Source organism: Danio rerio, chromosome 23 (assembly GCF_052040795.2).
Source record: "Danio rerio strain M-AB ecotype USA chromosome 23, GRCz13ab, whole genome shotgun sequence".
Taxonomy (NCBI): Eukaryota; Metazoa; Chordata; class Actinopteri; order Cypriniformes; family Danionidae; genus Danio; species Danio rerio.
In genome coordinates this window covers 39634112-39654207 of record NC_141043.1, presented here as the reverse complement: position 1 = coordinate 39654207, position 20096 = coordinate 39634112, and the positions used below count along the sequence as shown (strand labels likewise).

General features: G+C 35.7%; 1 protein-coding gene across 4 annotated transcripts; it reads left to right on the top strand.

Moving 5' to 3' along the window:
• The first annotated feature begins 52 nt into the window (after positions 1–52).
• On the top strand, positions 53–19758 carry znf740b (zinc finger protein 740b). 4 transcript variants are annotated; one of them, XM_087306189.1, is made up of 8 exons: positions 53–145; positions 2636–2694; positions 3904–4040; positions 6292–6453; positions 12661–12807; positions 12892–13021; positions 13106–13224; positions 15315–19758. In XM_087306189.1, exons 3-8 carry the CDS (start codon positions 3996–3998, stop codon positions 15483–15485), a joined length of 774 nt encoding a protein of 257 aa, XP_087162315.1. In that variant the 5' UTR covers positions 53–145; positions 2636–2694; positions 3904–3995; the 3' UTR covers positions 15486–19758.
• Positions 19759–20096: the final 338 nt, after the last annotated feature.

The window sequence follows — 20096 nt, the reverse complement described above, 5'->3', positions numbered from 1 at the left end:
GTGATTTGTTGCCTGCTCGGTGATCACGTGACACGCGCTCTCCCCAGAGAACACTTCCGGTAACGTTTCCTGTGTTTGTAAACTGAAGAAAAAAAAAATTGTCCGACAAGAAAATATTGGGCTACAATAAAAGACGAAGAGTAAGGTAAAACAACTACTCGCTCCCCCCCAGCACTGCTTTTACTAAACCTATAAGCTCATTTAAGAACACACTCACGGGTTAAATAGCTCTCAATGTGGAGTTTAATAGACGACGAACTCACGCCCTGTTGTGATGTGGATGAATGGAGGAGTTTACGTTAGTATCATGTTTACACTTCAGACTCAAGAACTACGAATTTATCTCAGATATTAACATTATGAATGTCTAATTACACGAACTTTATCGCTTTAAACACGCGTAGGCTTGATCCAAGTGCCTCAGACCCAAATAACGCCACCATGTTTCATTTCTTAGTATAAATGTTTCCATATATGGCTGTGCTATGCGATTCAGCGCGCGGTGTCATTATTATATGCGATTCAGTCATACATTTTTATTTTTAATTAGTATTTTTAGAGTCAATTACTGCTCACACTCATAACAGTGTATATTTTTAAAAATACATATTTATAATGGCGACACGGTGGCTCAGTGGTTACGTTAGCACTGTTGCCTCGCAGCAAGAAGGTCGCTGGTTCAAGTCCCGGCTTGGTCAGTTGGCATTTCTGTGTGGAGTTTGCATGTTCTTCCCGTGTTAGCGTGGGTTTCCTCCGGGTGCTCCGTTTTCCCCCACAGTCCAAAGACATGCGCTATAGGTAAATTGGATGAACTAAATTGGCCGTAGTGTGAATTGACGTGTGTAAACGTGAGAATAAATGGATGTTTCCCAGTACTGGGTTGCAGCTGGATGAGCATCTGCTGTGTAAAATGAATGCTGGATAAGTTGGCGGTTCATTCTGCTGTGGCGTCCCCTGATGAATAAAGGGAATAAACTGAAAGAAAATGAATAAATGGATATTTGTAATGCTAAAGTATTGTACTTTTAAGTTATTTGAAAGCAAATGTGTTTATGGAAGGACATTTGTACATAGATGTTACATTTAAATAACAATAGTGGATATATTTCATTTATTAGTTATGGATTTTACTGCTAAGAGGAGATAAAGGTAAAACTTTATTTTTATTAACAATGCTGGAACAATAACAGAAAGGCATTAATACTCTAAAATTACGCAAAAGACTGAGATAAGTCAATTGATATTCACAATCTTTCCATCCTCATGAATAATTATAACACATCAACATGTATAAATAAATAAAATATCTGAAATTAGCAAATAAAATAAATGATTAAGAAAAATGCATAGCAGGGGAGTTGAAGTTATCAAAATATGAAACTAAAATCTTCTAGTGATGAATATAAATATCTTTCTTTTTGGCTTTTCATCTCTCTTAAAGTCTTTAAAATAGATCACAAATTCTTTTTTAAAAACCGATAGTCTTAGGGGAATTTTGAAAAATGCACATTTATGAATTTAAAATGTTAATAATAACAACAAATTATTTATTATATAAGATATCTTTTTATCCTGAAGTATTAAGCTAAACTTAATGATTTCACCTTTAAAAAGATAAGTCTTACAGATATTTTCTGTTGCATTCAAACTAGTAGTTTGTCCCAAAATGTTTGCACCAAATTGCATTGAAAAACAAGTGTTCAATTGTTTCAATATTTAAATTACAAAACTGGCATACATTTAAGTCACCAATATTGAATTTTAAAGGTAATACTTTAAATACAAGAACATTAAAAAATGGTTCAAACCTGCAAAATATCCAGATACTTTTTTTCCTCACAGGAAATAATAACAAATGTTTTATTGATTGTAGCTATATGACGGTATCAAAATATCTTGATGCGATAATTGATAAAAGGGGACAGTCAACCAAAAAAATATAATTCTGTCTCAATTTCCTTTCTCAATTGTTTCAAACCATTATAAGTGTTTTTCTTCAGTTGAACACAATAGAAGATATTTTGAAGAAAGCTGGAAACCTGTAACTATTGACTTCCATAGTATTCATATCGTAGTATTTATAGCAAAGATGCCCAAAGTAGGGTTTGCGGGCCAAATGTGGCCCATTGTAATCTTTGATTTGGCCTACCATCCCATCTTAGAAGAGAGTGAGAATGATGGAGAGGGTTGGTGTGTTTTATCACTGAGCTGAAAAAAGCTAATTAAAATTAAATGCTTTAATTAAATGTAAGTGAATTAGATCATTTTAAATGTAAACACTGTCACTCGACGGACAGAGGACTATGCAGAAGACATCAGTGAGCAAATCAAGGCAAAAACTAGTGCAACTCTATTCTGTTATAAATGAGATTTGTTTTGTAGTAAGTTCATTATAAAATGTAAAATAAAAAAGACTACTGTATTAGTTAACATAAAGCAATGTTTTCTAGTTATCTTAAAATTTTCTTAATTAAATTTGCAAATTATCCATTTCAAACATATTTACAGCGGGCCCACTAGCCTCAATCAAGTTTTATTTTTAGCCCTTTATACGAAAAAGTTTGAGCACCCCTGATCTATAGTTTTCCTACTATGTTAGTCAATGCTTACAGGCTTTCGACTTTTTTCAAAATAGGTTTTCAGCAGAAGGAAGAAACTCATAAAGGTTTGGAAACACTTGAAGAACAGTAAATAGTGAGTAAATTGTCATTTTTGGTGAACCATTGCTTTAAGCTTTATCACAAAATACAGTATTATCACAATATTTACATACGTTACACAAAGGGCTTAGTTTCAAATCTTTCTTTTTTTATAAATCAAAGTAAACAAGTGTTTTAAACATTGAAATAGCAAAGTATTATAAGTACAGTAGGAAAGACTTTATTTAGTATTCGTTAGTGAAAAATTTTTGTTACAGAAATTATGTTGTTAGTTTAAAAAACTGAACTTTATTAGTTATCAGCTCGATTAATTAAAATAGCTATGACTTTTGATTTTCAAGAGCTAAATCTGTGTTCTTGTACCATACATAGTACAACGGTTTTAATATATTGACTAATGTGGCACAAAATATGATATTCATTGTAATAATTTCTGGGTCTGGTTAATGTTAGCTTTAATATGCACACATATAATGTGGTTTATAATAAGCACTCAAATTTAGAGACAGTTTGCTTTAATGCCCATAATTACAGCCCACTTGCATAGACACGGTTGAGTTGGTCTTATAAAGTTTGCTGTCTGTGTTTGTGTTAGATTGCTTTCTGTTTGCCGTGCGATAAGACTGATGCAATTTTATTTTCTTTCTCCTGGAATTAATTTCACCTTCAGGACCTCGTTGGTTGCCAGATCCCCCAACAAACCAAACAGTCACGCTGTGTTAATGTCAAATTGATCATTTCTTCATTTATCCATCTTCCGTGCCTCATTTGTGAATTATAATCATCTTCATCTTAGTGAGTTAGTCGGGCTAATGCTGTGGAATAAGCAGAAAAGGGGTGGTTAAAATAAATCAGTTTTTTTTTTTGTAGATATATTCCAGTAAATCCCAAAATCTGATCATCCAAATCCAAAATCAACAGGGCGTAAATGCTCGGATGTATTTCTACACTTTAAGTTTTGACAGAACCTATGAGAATCCTGGTTGGGTTTTGACTCGGTTTGTTTCCAGATGTCATTTAGGGACTCTTGACGCCTGGAAATGAAGCCCGAACTCTTATGGCTTTAAAACATGGGCCTATACGCCTACATAAACAAAGGCTTGGCGATGCCGGCATGGAAAATGTCTGATTGTAGCGAATAAAAGCAGTGATTTGTCCACAGATGACAGGTTCTGTTAGTGGTGGGCTGGATGTGTGGCAGCGTCAGACAGAGATGGATGTTACCCTGGCTTTCTGTTTCTAGGCTCGGGCCCCTGATGATTGGGGCTTGTGTGGTCTCTAAACATTGTCCCAGCCCAGAGCCCCAACACACACACACACACTCTCAGCACTGAGATGTCACACCATTCCAACAGCACAGTGCGAGATCACATGAAATGGGTCAGTGTGTTTTGTTTTTTATTTTACTCTCTTCTTCATTTGCATTTTCTTCACATTTGTTTGAGAAAGAAGATGTATGTTTTGTTTTTGCTTGATTTTTTTGTGTGTGTGTTAACTGTTTGAAATTCACTTTTACAGTCTGGAGTCTCTCTGTGACGCATAATGGCCACTGATTTTGTGCTAATCATGGGATGGACCACACAAAAATTATGCCAAGAACATATTTACATTTTGGAGAAAATTATCTCTTTTGGGATAGATTGTTATTTTTATTGAAATTATGAAATGCAGTTTTGTACATTAGAGTATTTTTTTTTAGCTATTTTAGGTGATAGATTTTTAATACTGCAATAAACAGAAATATTTCTGTACCAATGTATTGAGAATCAACTCAACATTATTCAGAAAAATGTGAATTTAGGGGGAAATTGTGAAAATAGAAATTCAGAAATAGTCTATATTATCAGAAAGACAATAGTGTAAAAATATTAATATTTATTAAAAAAATATGAATATACTATAAATAAATGTGAGATTACATGCTAATTTTATCCTTGCCATGAAAAAAATTAAGTTTTCTCCAAATTATCGAAACCGTTTTTTTTTTTGTGTAAGCGAGTATTTAACAGTACTTTAAAATTACTCAAAAATATCTCTGTCATTGTTTTCAAATTATTATATTCGATTTACTGAATTCACACAAGTGCCAAATTTACATCTCTCACATTCATAACAGAGATTTTTGTCAAATAAAATAAAAGAAATCATTTTTGTTCTATAGTAAGCCGACTTCTATCTTTTTAATTAGCATTATTTCTTTTGGGTTGTGCAGTTTAATTCACAGAATTTCTACAATGTTATTTCTACTATCTTGTAAACTGTAAACTTCCATACTTTTTTGGACACATCCATAACGCATGTTTATTTTCCTCATTTAAAAAATAAAACATGTTTACAGATTAATATTTTTCTGATCCCTTAACTTATTGATCAGTTGTTTTAGAAAATATAAACAGATGTTTCAATATAATCTTAACATATACTTTCTATGTGAGTTTATGTTTTGAGACCTTCCTGCAAATGTCATGTCCATAATGCTAGATTTGCTTATACATTAATTTTATATTTCTGCAAAACCCTTTGCTGTACAATAGTAATTAATCACTTTAGTAAATAATTGAAATAAAATATGAGCTATATATATATATATATATATATATATATATATATATATATATATATATATATTAATGTTTGAATTCTCCTAATTAAACACAATTATTAATAATAATAATAATAATAGAGCTACATATCCCTTTACTTGATCTTTCATTTATACAAAAACTATTTACAGAAGGAGGAGTAGACATAATATTAATAAATAGACATGAAACTTAAGGGTTTATAACAGAAACTCATTAGGTTGAATAGGAGTTTTACTCAATCCATTTGGACCAAAAGCCAACAAATACTGTATATATATTTTAATTATTCATTTTCTCTGTAATAAATCTAATTTTAAAAATGTTAAACTTGTCATTAAAAAACTAAACGTTTATGTTAAAAAAAAAAGTGTAAACAACTAGAGTTTTCTTGTTTTGACACATGAAAATATGTGGCTAGAAAATAACTACATTTGTTTTTTGTGGCCTAACTGGGCCATCATCAAAAATCTTTAGTGTTTAGCCATGTATAAGTCTTAAATTTAATTTATACTGGTCTTAAAAGAGTATTAAAAAGTCTTAAATTTGACTTGATGAAACCTGCAGAAACCCAGATTAATATCAATGCCAATAATAATAAAATGCTAATATGATGAAATTAAAGTCATATAAATACCATATATACAGTGCTCAACATGTATAAGTACACCCCCCACAAATCTCTCATTTAGGTTAATAGTTTCTACAGGAAGCTTTACAATATTATATTTGTGAATAAACATTAGATTAGTCAGTGCTGAAGCCAAATCTAGAGCTTATGTAACAACATCATTTTCAAAATGGGGTGTACTTTATTATGCTGAGCACTGTTTATATATGTGTGTGTATGAAGTATTGTTAATGGTTGTATTATGAAAATAATAATAAAGAAATATACTAATAAAAAATCACTCCACTATACTGGTCCCATTTGGTTTGTTTTCAAATTTCAAGCTTGGTAAACTGTAGCAGCATACCACTTGAGTGACAGGGGCACTGTTACTGTATTCTTCATGGATGTGTGTGTTTGTGTTTGTGTTTGTGCTCAGGCTGGGTTGCTGGGCTGTGAAGCAGTGCTGTCCAGCATGGCACTCATGCAGGCCGGCTCAATGCCCAGCCATAGGAAGATGAGAGAAAGCAACCACAACCAGGACACACACAGCCAACACACACACATGGTGCTGCCCTCTGGAGTCAGCTGTCCACCACTGGTAAGAGAAAAAGCACACGCATTCTGAAAGCAAGTCATAATGGTTTGGAATGAAGTTTTGGGTGAACTCTTCATTTAAATCGTCCTTGCAATCCTGTGGCTGATGCTAAGGTCATGGGTTCAGATTATGGAGAATGCTGATCAAAAATATATGTAAGAGCAATGTCAAGTTGCTAGACTTTAGTTATTATAGGTTATAAGGGTACTGGAGATGCTATCAGTGTGTAGAGATCAGGACAAAATTATTCAGGGTATATACAGGATTCAGAGAGGGAAATTTAATACATTTTAAGACCTTTTTAAAAACTATAAATACATCTTAAAACTCATCGCCTCTTTAGGTTTCAACTGTTAACATTGGCAATATTTTAACTTGCAGTATATTTACCAAATACTGATTGTAAGAAACTAAAACATTATTCATTTGCTGAAAAAAATGCAAATCCAGCAGGGGTGCCCTTAGAAATAACGATGTTGCTTTGGTCGTTTTGTCAAATCTAGCAGGATTTTATCGATTTCATAAACTTTGTAGCATCCCACTATTCGCAGATTAACTGCTAGCATACAACTATACATTGTATAATCAAACATTATACAATATTTCAAACCTTGCAACTCAGCATTTAAGACTTTTTAATGCTTTTTAAAGGGTCTTGAATTTCTTTAAATAATTTAACAACTTTTATTACGTTTTAAGACCCTGCGAACACCTTGATATTAGCCCTTTTGTGTGAAATTTTTATTGTTCTTTAACTATTTCCCAGGTAATGTTTAACAGCTTTTTTTTTTTTAAATAGTATTTTCTATTATGTTTTTCTTCTGTAAAAAGTGTCTTTATGTTTTGCTGGAATAAATAATATAAAAAAACTGCTAAAGTCAATAATATTAGTCGTTTAGGAAATATTTTTTTATTAAAATATAATATATATTGTGTTCATGGCAAAGTCAAAAGTAATTACTTATTTGAAATTAGTTCATAAAAATGTAATAAGATTAAATGTCTCTCCTTTAAACAGCACTTTGACAAATATTAGAAAAATAAAGAAAATTTCACAGCAAAACTAAACATTTTCTTTTCAATCATGAAGTAAAATGATTGCTCTATTTCTGTTTATATTCTGTTTATATTATATGTTATATTCTGTTAATATTTCAAAGACGAATGTTATCATTTACTGCATTTATTTGTAGAAAATGACAGTAGATGTGTATAAAATATTATGTTTTCAAATGTAAATATAGAAAAAAACATGTACAAAAACTCGTTTTCTTTTAGTGTTTAAGTTCTGAAATGTTCCTTTAGCTTAGTACCTTTATTCATCAAAGGTCGCCACAGCAGAATGAACCACCAACTTATCCAGCATATGTTTTACACAGCGGATACCCTTCCAGCTGCTACCCAGTACTGGAAAACACCCATATACTCCCACATTCACACACATACACCACTGCCAATTTAGCGTATTCAATTCACCTAGGGCGCATATCTTTGAACTGTGGGGGAAACCGGAGCACCCGGAGGAAACCCACGCGAACACGGGGAGAAGATGCAAACTCCACACAGAAATGCCAACTGGCCTAACCGGGACTTGAACTAGCAACCTCCTTGCTGTGAGGCGATTGTGTCACCCTTATTTATTCATATTGACCTTATAAATATTCTTATTTGAAACTTTGAAGGCACAATGTCAGCATTTTCTAAAACTGAAGCTGACAACTCAAATTTTTTGGCGCCGATTGCAGCTCTCAAGATCTGAGACTTTAGCTTTTAGCCACTCATTGTCCTTCTGGAGCCTCGAACACGTAGCATCGAGTTGATCGAGCTGTTGACAAATCTCTGTAGTGCTGAACTTGAGATTACTGAAGCGAAGATCGTGATCAGTCATCCTTTCGAAAAATGTTTTGAAAGTCTTCTGCAATCAAGGCTCTAAAATCGTCATATAACACACTTATCTTGGATAACGCAATGCTAGCACCCGGCGAAAGAGAACCTACTCTTTTTCTATCGGCTTATCTGCTATTTCCTTTTGACATTTCAAAAGAAAATGAAGTCACAGAACAGTAGATAAACAGATAAAGTCAGGTACCAACAAAAGCACAGAGGTTAAAAGACGTAACTGAAATTGATCCCTAAAATTGATCTTAAACACAAATGTTACTCCGAACACATATCTATTAATGGCAAATCAGGTAAATCAATAATAAGTTTGAAGTGGTCTCCAGAGCTGTTTTAATGATCCTGACTATTTCAACATGGATAATCATAATACTAATACATGTTTCTGAAATAATAATTCACTGTAGGGATGACCAGTCTGTCAGATGAAGAATAGCTAGAGTCAGAGATTCAAATAAATAAATGAAGTTTACTGAAGATAGTTTGCAGTTTCATCAGCAGAAGTCAGCGTCAACATTCGCAATGAGTTCCTAGGCCACTCTGACTTACAGTACAGCATTGCAGCAATTATACTCTTTACACACGTCCAGAAAAGGTGGGATCCAGGTAAACAGTTCTCATTGGTTACATCAAAAATAGACAATTCTAAATGTGTGCGTCAATGAAGTTTTGTATCCCGCTCCAGATATGGATGGCCTAAATGTGTGCATCAAGGAAGAATTGTATCTAACTCCAGATATGGATGGCGGCATGGTTCTTGGGGGTCAGGCCCTAAGCTATTAAGAGCTGATCTCGGACCTGTAAAAAGCTAAACCATGAACGCAGTAGACACAAGAGACAATCTGTTGTGGAAACTCAAGGTTGTTTTTTTGTGCATTCAGCTGTCTTATCAAACTGGTTCCAGACTGGTTTCATCAACATTCGGCTACAATATCCTCACTACACACAATGTCTATCTAAAACAAAAAGGAAATACTTTAAAAAGAATTAACAACCAAAACAGCTATATTACTATAGACTAGAGGTCACCAATCTCGGTCCAGGAGGACCGGTGTCCCTGCAGGGTTTAGCTCCAACTTGCCTCAACACACCTGCCAGGATGTTTTAAGTATACCTAGTAAGACCTTGATTAGCTTGTTCAGGTGTGTTTGATTGGGGTTGGAGGTAAAATCTGCAGGACACCGGCCCTCCAGGAACAAGTTTGGTGACCACTGCTACAGACAATATGCATGACAAATAGAAACATGTGTTTTCCCCCTCCTCAGCATCAGTAATTCCATTCAGGGAGAGAGAGAGAGAGAGGTCTCCATGACCTATGACCTGGTTTTTGTGTGTCCCCTGAAAACAAAGTTAAAATAGACAGGCAAAGACAGGAGCAAGGACACTGAACATTCCTACATAAAGCAGTGTGTTAATTATTCATTGGTTCAAATCAATTTCAAAGTTAAATACTCATTCAAATAATCAGATAATTATATTTAATAAAAATAATGAGGAACAGGATGATGAGAAAAGGATAATCATTAATGCATGCTGAGACGGATTGGAAGGTATAAATCCAAATCCTTCATCACCATATTAGAATGGATCACTAATGTGTGGAGTGAAAATGTGAACATTTAGCATTGCCATTACAGCCTATTATGAATGAGTATTACATTAAACAATTATTCATATAGAAATAATGTTTTCTCATCATTACGGTATTATTTATCAAATAGTTGCAATCTTGGTGAGCACAAGAATTATAATTTGGGTGTGTATTAAAATTCTAGAGACAGGAATAGTTTTTATAGAAATACTTCTGAAACAGATTAAAGCTAGGAAAACACTTTAGTTTAAGGAAAAATTCGCACTATTAACTACTGCCTTATTACCGACCTATTATTAAGATATTAGCTGTTAATTATAAGGCTGCACAATATATCGATTCAGCATTGATATCACAATGTGTGCGTCCGCAATCGTCACATCAGGATATGCAATGTTGCGTTTGTATGATAATTGATCAGCACCACAGTCCAGAGTGCATGAGATTTGTAGAGTTACAATACTGCAAAGTTTCACCAAAACAAAGTGAAAGTTTATCGACTGCATGTTTAAAAGGCATTCAGGCCCAAAAAAAGAACAAGATTTGGAACTTTAATATGCAGTAATTTGACTGAATTATTAATAAAATTAAGTTTATTGTCATGGCAATTTCAAATAAATACTGATCTAATCTAGAGACAAAGTCTTACAAGGTTTACTTCCAAAAAGATTTTATTCTTTATAAAGAAAAGGTCTGACAGTCATACAGGAACAGCGGTTGCTGCAGAGTGCCACCCACAGGCTAGCCAGATACCAGGTTTTATCTTCTTTCCAGTGCTTCAAGGCCCACTTCGTCACAGTTGACACCCAGTTCTCTTTATAGCAGTGGTTCATAAACTGTGGTACCTGTACCACTAGTGGTACATGGGCTTCCTTCTAGTGGTACATGGAGGAATCAAATATGTCCTATGTACCTGCTACATATATTTAAAAAATTATCAAAAATGATTTATATATCAATGTGATGACATATAGGCTATACTTAAGCGGTTCAAGCAACATCTCCAGGTTTGGATGAATAGGCTACTATATGTTAATACTTTACATTTAAGTACAGCAGTTTTTTTTTTTTTTACTTTTTAAGAGCAGTAGCCTACCATTTTAAACTTTTAAAAGCACATTTCAATTGAAACGTTGATGTTTAGTTTGTTTGTTTGTTTGTTTTTCACATACAATTTAAGTAATAATTATTCGTCCTTTTTTGAAGTTGTTTGTCTTTTTTAAATATTTCCCAAGTGATGTTTAACAGAGCAAGGACATTTTCACAGTATGTCTGATAATATTTTGAAATTTGTTGAAAAAAATCTTCTCTCCGTTAAACAGAAATTGGTGAAAAATAAACAGGAGGGCTAATAATTCAGGGGGCTAATAATTCTGACTTCAACTGTATATGCACAGTACAGTATTAATGTTCAAAGTATTTATAATGTATAAAGTGGCAGACAATAATAAATATTCTTAATAATAGGAATTAATCTGCCACGTTTTGGAACTGTACAGAGCTGTAGCTTCTTTACTGGGCCTACTACACTAATGTATTTCAATACTGCTCATTATGGTGGTACTTGCAGAGACAATTTTTTTCTGAGGTGGTACTTGGTGAATTTAAAAGCAGATGACCACCTTCTGCATGACCCTTCTTGTAATATTTGTTTTGTATCATCTTTAGGAAGACATATTTTTCCTTATATAGGATGTTTCTAGTAAATAAGAGTTTATAGAAATCAATGGTTTAGTAACAATTCAAATAATTTTTTTTACCACAATTATACTGTTCTTTTACATTAAATAATTACATTTTTGTACCTGAATACTGCTTGACTTTCCAGAAAAGCAGAAATCTGTTTGTTTTTATTTTTTTCTTTGTCCTACTGTATTTATTTTGCTTTCAATTTGTTTATTATTGTTCATCCACGATTCACTCCCCTACAAAATCACCACCATCAGTCTAAATTCAAGAATTCTTTCCAAAATGGGTAAGAAACCACCTTGTGAACTTGTATTTATATCACAAAATATTGCAGAAAAACAAAATATTGCAATGTCTAATTGTTTCAATATAGTGCAAACCTAGTTTATTAGCATTTATAATGTATGATCTGGGCGTCACGGTAGCGCAGTGGGTAGCACTCACAGCAAGAAGGTCGCTGGTTTGAGCCCCGGCTGGGTCAGTTGGCATTTCTGTGTGGAGTTTGCATGTTCTCCGTGTTGGTGTGGGTTTCCTCCAGGTGATCCGGTGTGTCTAAACGCATGCAGTATAGGTGAATTGAATAAACTAAACTGCACGTAATGTATGTGAATGCAAGAGTGTATGGGTGTTTTCCAGTGTTGGGTTGCAGCTGAAAGGGCATCCGCTGCGTAAAGCATATGCTGGATAAGTTGGTGGTTCATTCTGCTGGGGCGACCACAGATTAATAAAGGGACTAAGCTGAAAAGAAAATGAATAAATGAACAAATTTTTGATCTTAATTCTACATCCCGAATTCCCACCTAATACCTAAACCCAACTACTACATTGCTAACTATTAATAATAAGCAGCTAATTATTAGTTTGTTGAGCTAAAATTCTTGGTCAATGGATTGTTGATAGCATAAATTGTAAGTTGTAAATTGTGTAACAAACCTAGATTTAGGGTAAACGTTTACATCAGTAACCTTAAAATCTTCCACAATGATCGGCATTCAAACTCTAAATGACTTAAGGGTGTGTTTTCTCAACAGCTCATCCGCAAAGACCGAGAGTTTCACTCGTCCAGGCTTTTGGATGAAAAGGATGTGCAAATCAGCCAGAACGTGCAGCCAAAGAAGAAGAACAGGAAGTCTGGACTTCCCACCAGAATGAGAGAGAAACCCCAGGCATGCATTGAAGTATGTCCTGCATTTCTGCCTGTTTCTCCCATTTGCGTTCGTCTGCTTGTATTCCTACACTAACACAATGCTCTTTTCATGTAGGTGGAGATTCCTGACGATCATGATGATCACTCGCTCGGCTCTCAAGTGCAGAAGAATTTCATATGCGAGCACTGCTATAGTGCTTTCCGCAGTAGTTACCATCTCAAACGTCACATTCTCACTCATACGGGTACGACATTAGACTTGATGCTTATATCAGCTTACTATTCATACATTAAGTTAATGTGTGTTTATGTCTGCTTGTGTGTTTTAGGGGAAAAGCCATTTGGTTGTGATATGTGTGATATGAGGTTTATCCAGCGCTACCACCTGGAGAGACACAAGCGTGTTCACAGCGGTGAGAAGCCTTATCAGTGTGACCGGTGCCAACAGGTGAGATGTAAAAAATGCATGTGCTTTCAGACACAGAGAACTTGTGATTTGCTTAATACATTTATGAACGTACGTCATTGGCGCTATAGACCTGTCTGTTAGCATTTTGAATCAAAATGGGAGCTTAAAGAGATACCCAACAATTTTAATTCTGTCTTAATTCACTCACCCTTGACTCGTTCCAAACCAGTTTGAGTTTTGTTTGTTTGTTCTGTTTAACACAACAGTAGATGTTTTGAAAAATGTTTAACTTTTATAGTAGGAAAAAACTAACACTATGGAAGTCAATGGTTACAGCTTTCCAAAAATCTACTTTTGCATTTAACGAAACAGAAACACTCAAACTGGTTTGTAAAAAGTCAAGGGTGAGTAAATTATGAGAGAATTTATTCGCTTGTCGTGATGTATCGAATACTGTTTCCGGGTCCAAGCCGCTACTTATTTTAGTCATATTTCACATTAAAGTGAAATTGATATGAAATCATGGTGTACACAACAGTCTCTGGACTTGCTGCATGACAGACACTAATATTTAAACAATTTATAAAACAATTAATCATTTTCTGTCCATCTGATATTAAGCATGTATATAAATATTGCAATTGTGATTTTGGAAAGTATTACAACGCTTTGTAAAGGTTTATTTTTACCATTTGTTGATTCTCCCCATACAGTTTAATATAGCGATTAAGCCTCATTTTCAATGCACGCGACAAGCGACAGACCGGAAGTCATTCATTTACAATAAAGAGTAGTCCGGTAGCTGCATGGAGTTCCGATCATCTCCATATGCGGAAAATTCGGATCTGAATTGAGCTGCGGATTCGTTGAAATATTTGAACTCCTGCAACTAGACCGTATGCGACCAGCTGACTGGATGTGATGTATTCCAGTGTTGTTCAAGTAGGTCCGTGTGCGCGAGATGAGAAATAGAACTTTACTTGGTTATTTTTTTTAAATCATAAAAAGTCTATATTAAAAAAAACATTTCTCTTCGTAAATGTAAGTAATAAAGTAATAAAAATATATATTTTTATGTTGTCTTCACATTCCCTCTAATTTTTTTAAAGGTCTGAGTTTCTAGTATTCATTCAACCACGGAGAACTGCTTTTGCACTCCTTTATTTCGGACACTGCGAGAACAGATTCTCTCCCATGCTGCACCTCAGAACTAAAAATTCTGTGCGACTGCCACAAGGGGGCATATTCCGACAATTGTGTCCAAATATCGTTTGCTGTGGAAAGGCGGCTTTAGACCTGGAAGCCTCTTTGTGTGACGTCACACTTAACAAGCGGATTTTTTGGGTGCACTATTACTTTATCATTATTGAGGCTGCAGCAAATGATTTTTACCCATTTTACAATGTGATGAATTTTAAAGTAAAACAGCAGATAATATATTCTTTTGTTCACAATGAGTTGATTTGATTGAGAAAATGAGTTATTTTGCATGAATGGAGTAAGGTGGTTGAAGGAGAAGAGTTGAAATAATAAGAAAACATTTCAAAAGTTGAAGTTGAAGACATTATTTTCATTTGGAGATGACATGTATTGATCATTGTTTGCAATATGACCTCAAAAGTTTATTGATTAAATAAACAAGGTAGGTTTTAATTTCACATTAATAGTGTGTTCATCTTATGTGATTTCTGTCATTGAGATATTGGCATATTATTAACAAATCTGTCCTAAAGCATCGTCTTTTATTAATGATTATTTCTGAAAGACTTTCACCATTTGAAATGCATATATTTTTATTAAATATTAATGCATAAAACTGACCCAAACTAAAGGGTCAAGACATTTAAAATGATACTTTGGTAAAAACATGCTGAAAAATGTATCACAGTTTCAGCAAAATAGTACAAAATCCTACTGACCCTTTCTTGAAAAGTTTACATTAATACAAGTAACAAATAATCACAGAATTCACAACTTAAAAAGCATTTAACTTGCATTTATGGGCTTTTGCAAAACACTGGCATTCAAAAAAATCAATTGAAGGCATGTCCGAAAGTCCCATTTCATTAAAACGTGCATCTTCCCTCCTCAAAAATGAGACTAACTCCGAACCCCCTTCTGTCACACAGAACTTTTCCAGAACCGACCGGTTACTGCGGCATCGACGTTTGTGTGCTGTGGGCGTCCCTAAAGAGGAGAACCAGCCGTGCTGTGAGGGACGGTCGTATTCTCAGGACCCGTCCCAGCACGCGGCATCGTGGAGCCCACTGCAGACAAACAACAGCAGGCTGGCGGTGTGACAGTCTGTTCAATCACTCGTAGCAAATACAATGGACTCCAACATGACCCGACCTGGGGTCTGAGCCTATAAACTGTTTAAAGACTCCAGCACTGCCCCAGTGGACTCTTTTTATACCGGCTAGATTCTGGAAAATAGCGTATTTTTTATTTTAGATGGTACTGTGATGAGCGAACGGGTTAGTTGTGCATTCAGTCCAGGCAAATAATGGCATCTGGTAGTTTAGAATTAGTTCATTCTGTAGCTCCTGTGCAGAACTGTAGATTGTCGTGATTATCTCGATGCTCAGCGAACCTTTGCATATAACATCAAATTTGATGAAAGGATAGGTCAATTATGAGAATAGTCCAAAAGAGAAAATTCTGTCATTATTTACTCACCTGATCTCATTTCAAACCTGTTTGAGTTTCTTGCTATTGTTGAATGTTGGAAACCAAATGCCATTGACTATGAAAATCAATGTCAACAACAATGCTGGGTTGTTGCAACCCATTACTTGGTCAAATATAAACAAACATAACTATTAGGTCAATAAGTGCAATTTAAATTCAATTGGGAAAATTGGGTTACAACAATCATTGGCATTTTTCTAAAAGTCCACTTTTGTGTTTTGCAAACAAAAAGTGCAACTCGTTAATGGTTCAACCACTTGAGAGTGAGTAAATGGGGAGTATAGTTTTATTTTTGGTTGAACTATTTCTTAAAGGGCAAACCTGGAGTTTCACATGTGATTTGGTCATGCAAATTTGTTCCAAAACAATAGAGAATTCTGCCCTATATATTGTTTTACACAACTTTTGATAATAGATCAACTTTTTTTTAGCCCCCCCAAATATCACTGAATATATAGTCACAGAACCTTTACGATATGAATCTGCGAACGACTAGAGTTGTTGCACGTGGCCTTTTTAATCTGAGAAATTAGCTTAGTGACAATAGATACATTGTGAATTTAGTAGTTTTCCCAACGTGCACATGAATCAATTCCTGTTTTATGAGGAGTAAATTCTCAATAAAGAAATACTTCACCCTAAAATAAAACTATAGCTCATCATTATGGTGAATATGTGCTGTCAAACTTTAAACAGCTGATAAATATAATCCACACTGCTCTGATCCATCATTGTGAAGGGTTACGCTACACATTTGTAATAAATAAATTAATCATTAAGATGACTTAAAATGGTTGCTTCTGGGCTGAAATATAGCTGCTTTTCCACTATCAGGCCGAACGGTTCTGTTTGCTTAACCATACCATTCCTTGCGGATCTGGTCCAATCAGCACTGAAATGCTTTCAAATTCCACTGTAATGATTAAATGGAGCTAGCTTAAATTTAATACAAATGGGTCAGTTGCTGCCTTGGGTAATGAAAGTGTAATGTAAACATGGATATGGACGAAGAGCTCATATTTCTGTTTTTTTTTTGTTTGTTTGTTTTTTTTTACTTAAATTTACTTGTTGTTCTTATTGTTAAATAACAGTAAAAAAAAAAGTGCTCTTCTGCCTAGCCAGATATGGAGAAACTCCAGTGCAGTTCAGCATGATTATCTAACCATGCCTAGATTTCCAGCCCAAGATTTATAGTCTGCACCAATAATCTGCAAATAGCACTGAGGTGTTCACGGCGACCCGAGTTTGATTCTGGATCGAGGTCCAATAATCTCTACTGTTTTGTCAAAAAAAGGTTAAAAATCCCTAAAAATATTATAAAAAATGTTTGTAATTGTGTCTACATTACTAGGGTTACGTGGAAGCACAACTGAAACCTAACCTGACTGATCATAGGATGGTTTAGTATAATGAGCGGCTTACGAGAGCTCTTAATATGGCTTTCTCTAGTGAAAAAGTTGGCATTTGCATCAGGTTAGAAATATATGAAAGTCCATTTCTAAACGGCAAATTTTAAATTCCATTTTAAGAAAAAGTTAGACATGTCATTCATTGAGGAAGCAGAGACTGGGGATGCTGGGGTGGACTCACCTATCACCCAAGCTGAAGTCACTGAGGTTGTTTGCAAGCTCCGCCGTGGCAAAGCAGTGGGGGTGGATGAGATTCACTCCGTGTATCTTAGGTCTCTGAATATTGTGGGGCTGTTTTGGCTGTCAAGTCTCTACAATCACATGGAGGTCTGGGACAGTACTTCTGGATTGGGCAAATGGGCGGTGGTTCCCATTTTTAAGAAGGGGGACCGGAGGGTGTGCTCCAACAATAGGGGGATCACGCTCATCAGCCTCTCTGGGAAAGTCTATGCCAGGGTACTAGAGAAGAGGATCAGGCCGATGGTTGAACCTAGTATTCAGGAGTAACAATGCGTTTTTAGTCCAGGCCGTGGTACACTGGACCAGCTCTATACCCTCACCAGGGTGCTCGAGGGTGAATGGAAGTATGCCCAACCAGTCCACATGTGTTTTGTGGGCTTGGGGAAGGCATTCGACTGTATCCCTCGTGGCATTCTGTGGAGTGTGCTCTGGGAGTATGGGGTCAGATGCGCTCTGATAAGGGCTGTCTCGTTCATGTGTGAACAGAGAAGGAGTTTGGTTCGCATTGCCGGCAATAAGTCAGACTTGTTTCCAGTGCATGTTGAACTCCGCCAGGGCTGCCTTTTGTCATCAGTTCTGTTAATAATTTTTATTGACAGAATTTCAAAGCACAGCCTTGGGTTGGAGGGGGTCCAGTTTGGGTACCACAAGATCTCATTTCTGTTATGAGCAGATGATGTCGTTCTGTTGGCTTCATTGAACATGGACCTTCAGCTTGCACTGGGGCGGATTGCTGCCAAGTGTGATGCGGCTGGGATGAGAATCAGCACCTCTAAGTCCAAGGCCATGGTGCTCCACCAGAAAAAGTTGGTTTGCCACCTCCAGGTTGGAGGTAAGTCCTTACCCCAGACAGAGGAGTTTAAGTGTCTTGGGGTTTTGGTTATGAGTGAGGGAATAATGGGACGTGAGATTTACAGGCGGATTGGTGCAGCGGCAGCAGTAATGCAGTCAATGTACCGCCTGTTGTGGTAAAGAAGGAGCTGAGCCGAAAGGCAAACTTCTTGATTTACTGGTCAATATACGTTCCTACTTTTACCTATGGTCATGAGCTTTGGGTCCAAAAGGACAAGACCTTGGATACAAGTGGCCGAAATGAGTTTCCTTTGCAGGGTGGCAGGATGCACCCTTATAGATAGGGTTAGGAGCTCTGTCACCCGGAAGGAGCTCAGAGTAGAGCCACAGCTCCTCCACATCGAGAGAAGTATGCTGAGGTGGCTCAGGCATCTGTTGCGGATGCCTCCTGGACGCCTTCCTAGGGAGGTGTTCCAGGCATGGCTGGAGGGACTATGTCTCTCAGCTGGACTGGGAATGCCTCGGGATCCCACCAGGGGAGCTGGAGAAAGTGTCTGGGAGAGGAAAGTCTGGGGTTCTCTCTTAAGACTGCTGCCCCGCGACCCAGCCCAGGAAAAGTGGTTGAGAATGAATGAAAAAGTTAGATAACGTCCCGCATTTTTGAATATTTTTTTTTTTGTTTACATTTTGTAACTTTCACTTTTATTTCCTCAGAATTGTGATTATTTATTTTAGTTGCATACTTAAAGGCTTTTTTGCAATTCTGAGTTTATATCTTGGAACTCTGAAACTGAGTTTTTATATTCAGTTTTAAGTTTTTATTTAATAGAAATATGCATAAAAAAAGTCAAACTGCAAGGTGTAAACATGGAGTTGATCAAATTAGGGCAGGATTATGAGTTCATATAAAGTTTACATGTCACGGTTCTTGAATTTAATTGAAATATTAAAAGAAATAAAGCCTGACCGGTGAGATATTAAACTATGTATTGGCAGAAAGCATGTAAATGAGCAATTGCAAGATGAACAGTAGGTTTGAAACTCAGAATTGTGGAATATAAACTTGATTTTGTGAATGTTCATAATTAAATGTAAATAAATAAACATATATATATAAAAATCAATATACAAATTTTGGCCCTGTAAGCGCGAACATTTCCAAACACTTCTGAATGTCGGATTTTAATGTAAGAGCTCAACATGCCTGGACTTTTTCACTGGAGTAAAGCATTATTATGGGTTATTGATTTTTCATATTTTGCTGTTAAATGAGCTTAAAATGAAACTCCTAAATCCTAAATTTTCACTTGGCAATGTGTTATATATGGACTGGAGTCACGTGTATTGCAGATTATTGTGATGTTTTTATCAGCCATTTATACTGTCATTCTGATGGCCTCAGGGTGAACACATTTTCAGCAAATAAAACATTTTGGGTGAACTATTCCTTTAAACTCTGTGAGAATGGCTCGTGGCCATTGACAGTTTTACACATGCTTTTTACGGTTTTAGCGGAAACATCTGGAGCGACATCCATCCTCCGTCCACAGGAGAGCTCTTTTTTTTTGTGAGCTACATTATGGTGTCAAGCTTTTGAAGTTGGCCTTTTGGTCAACATGAACTCTGACTTCTCATCGCTATTAGAGTATAACTGACAAATCTGGTCACAGTATGATGTGACTCTTACGGTAAGTCTCTGTTTCTCTTCTGAAGTCACTGGATCGATCAAGCCAAGAATAACAAGGAAAACCTTTTAACAGGTTGTACAGTACAAAGAGA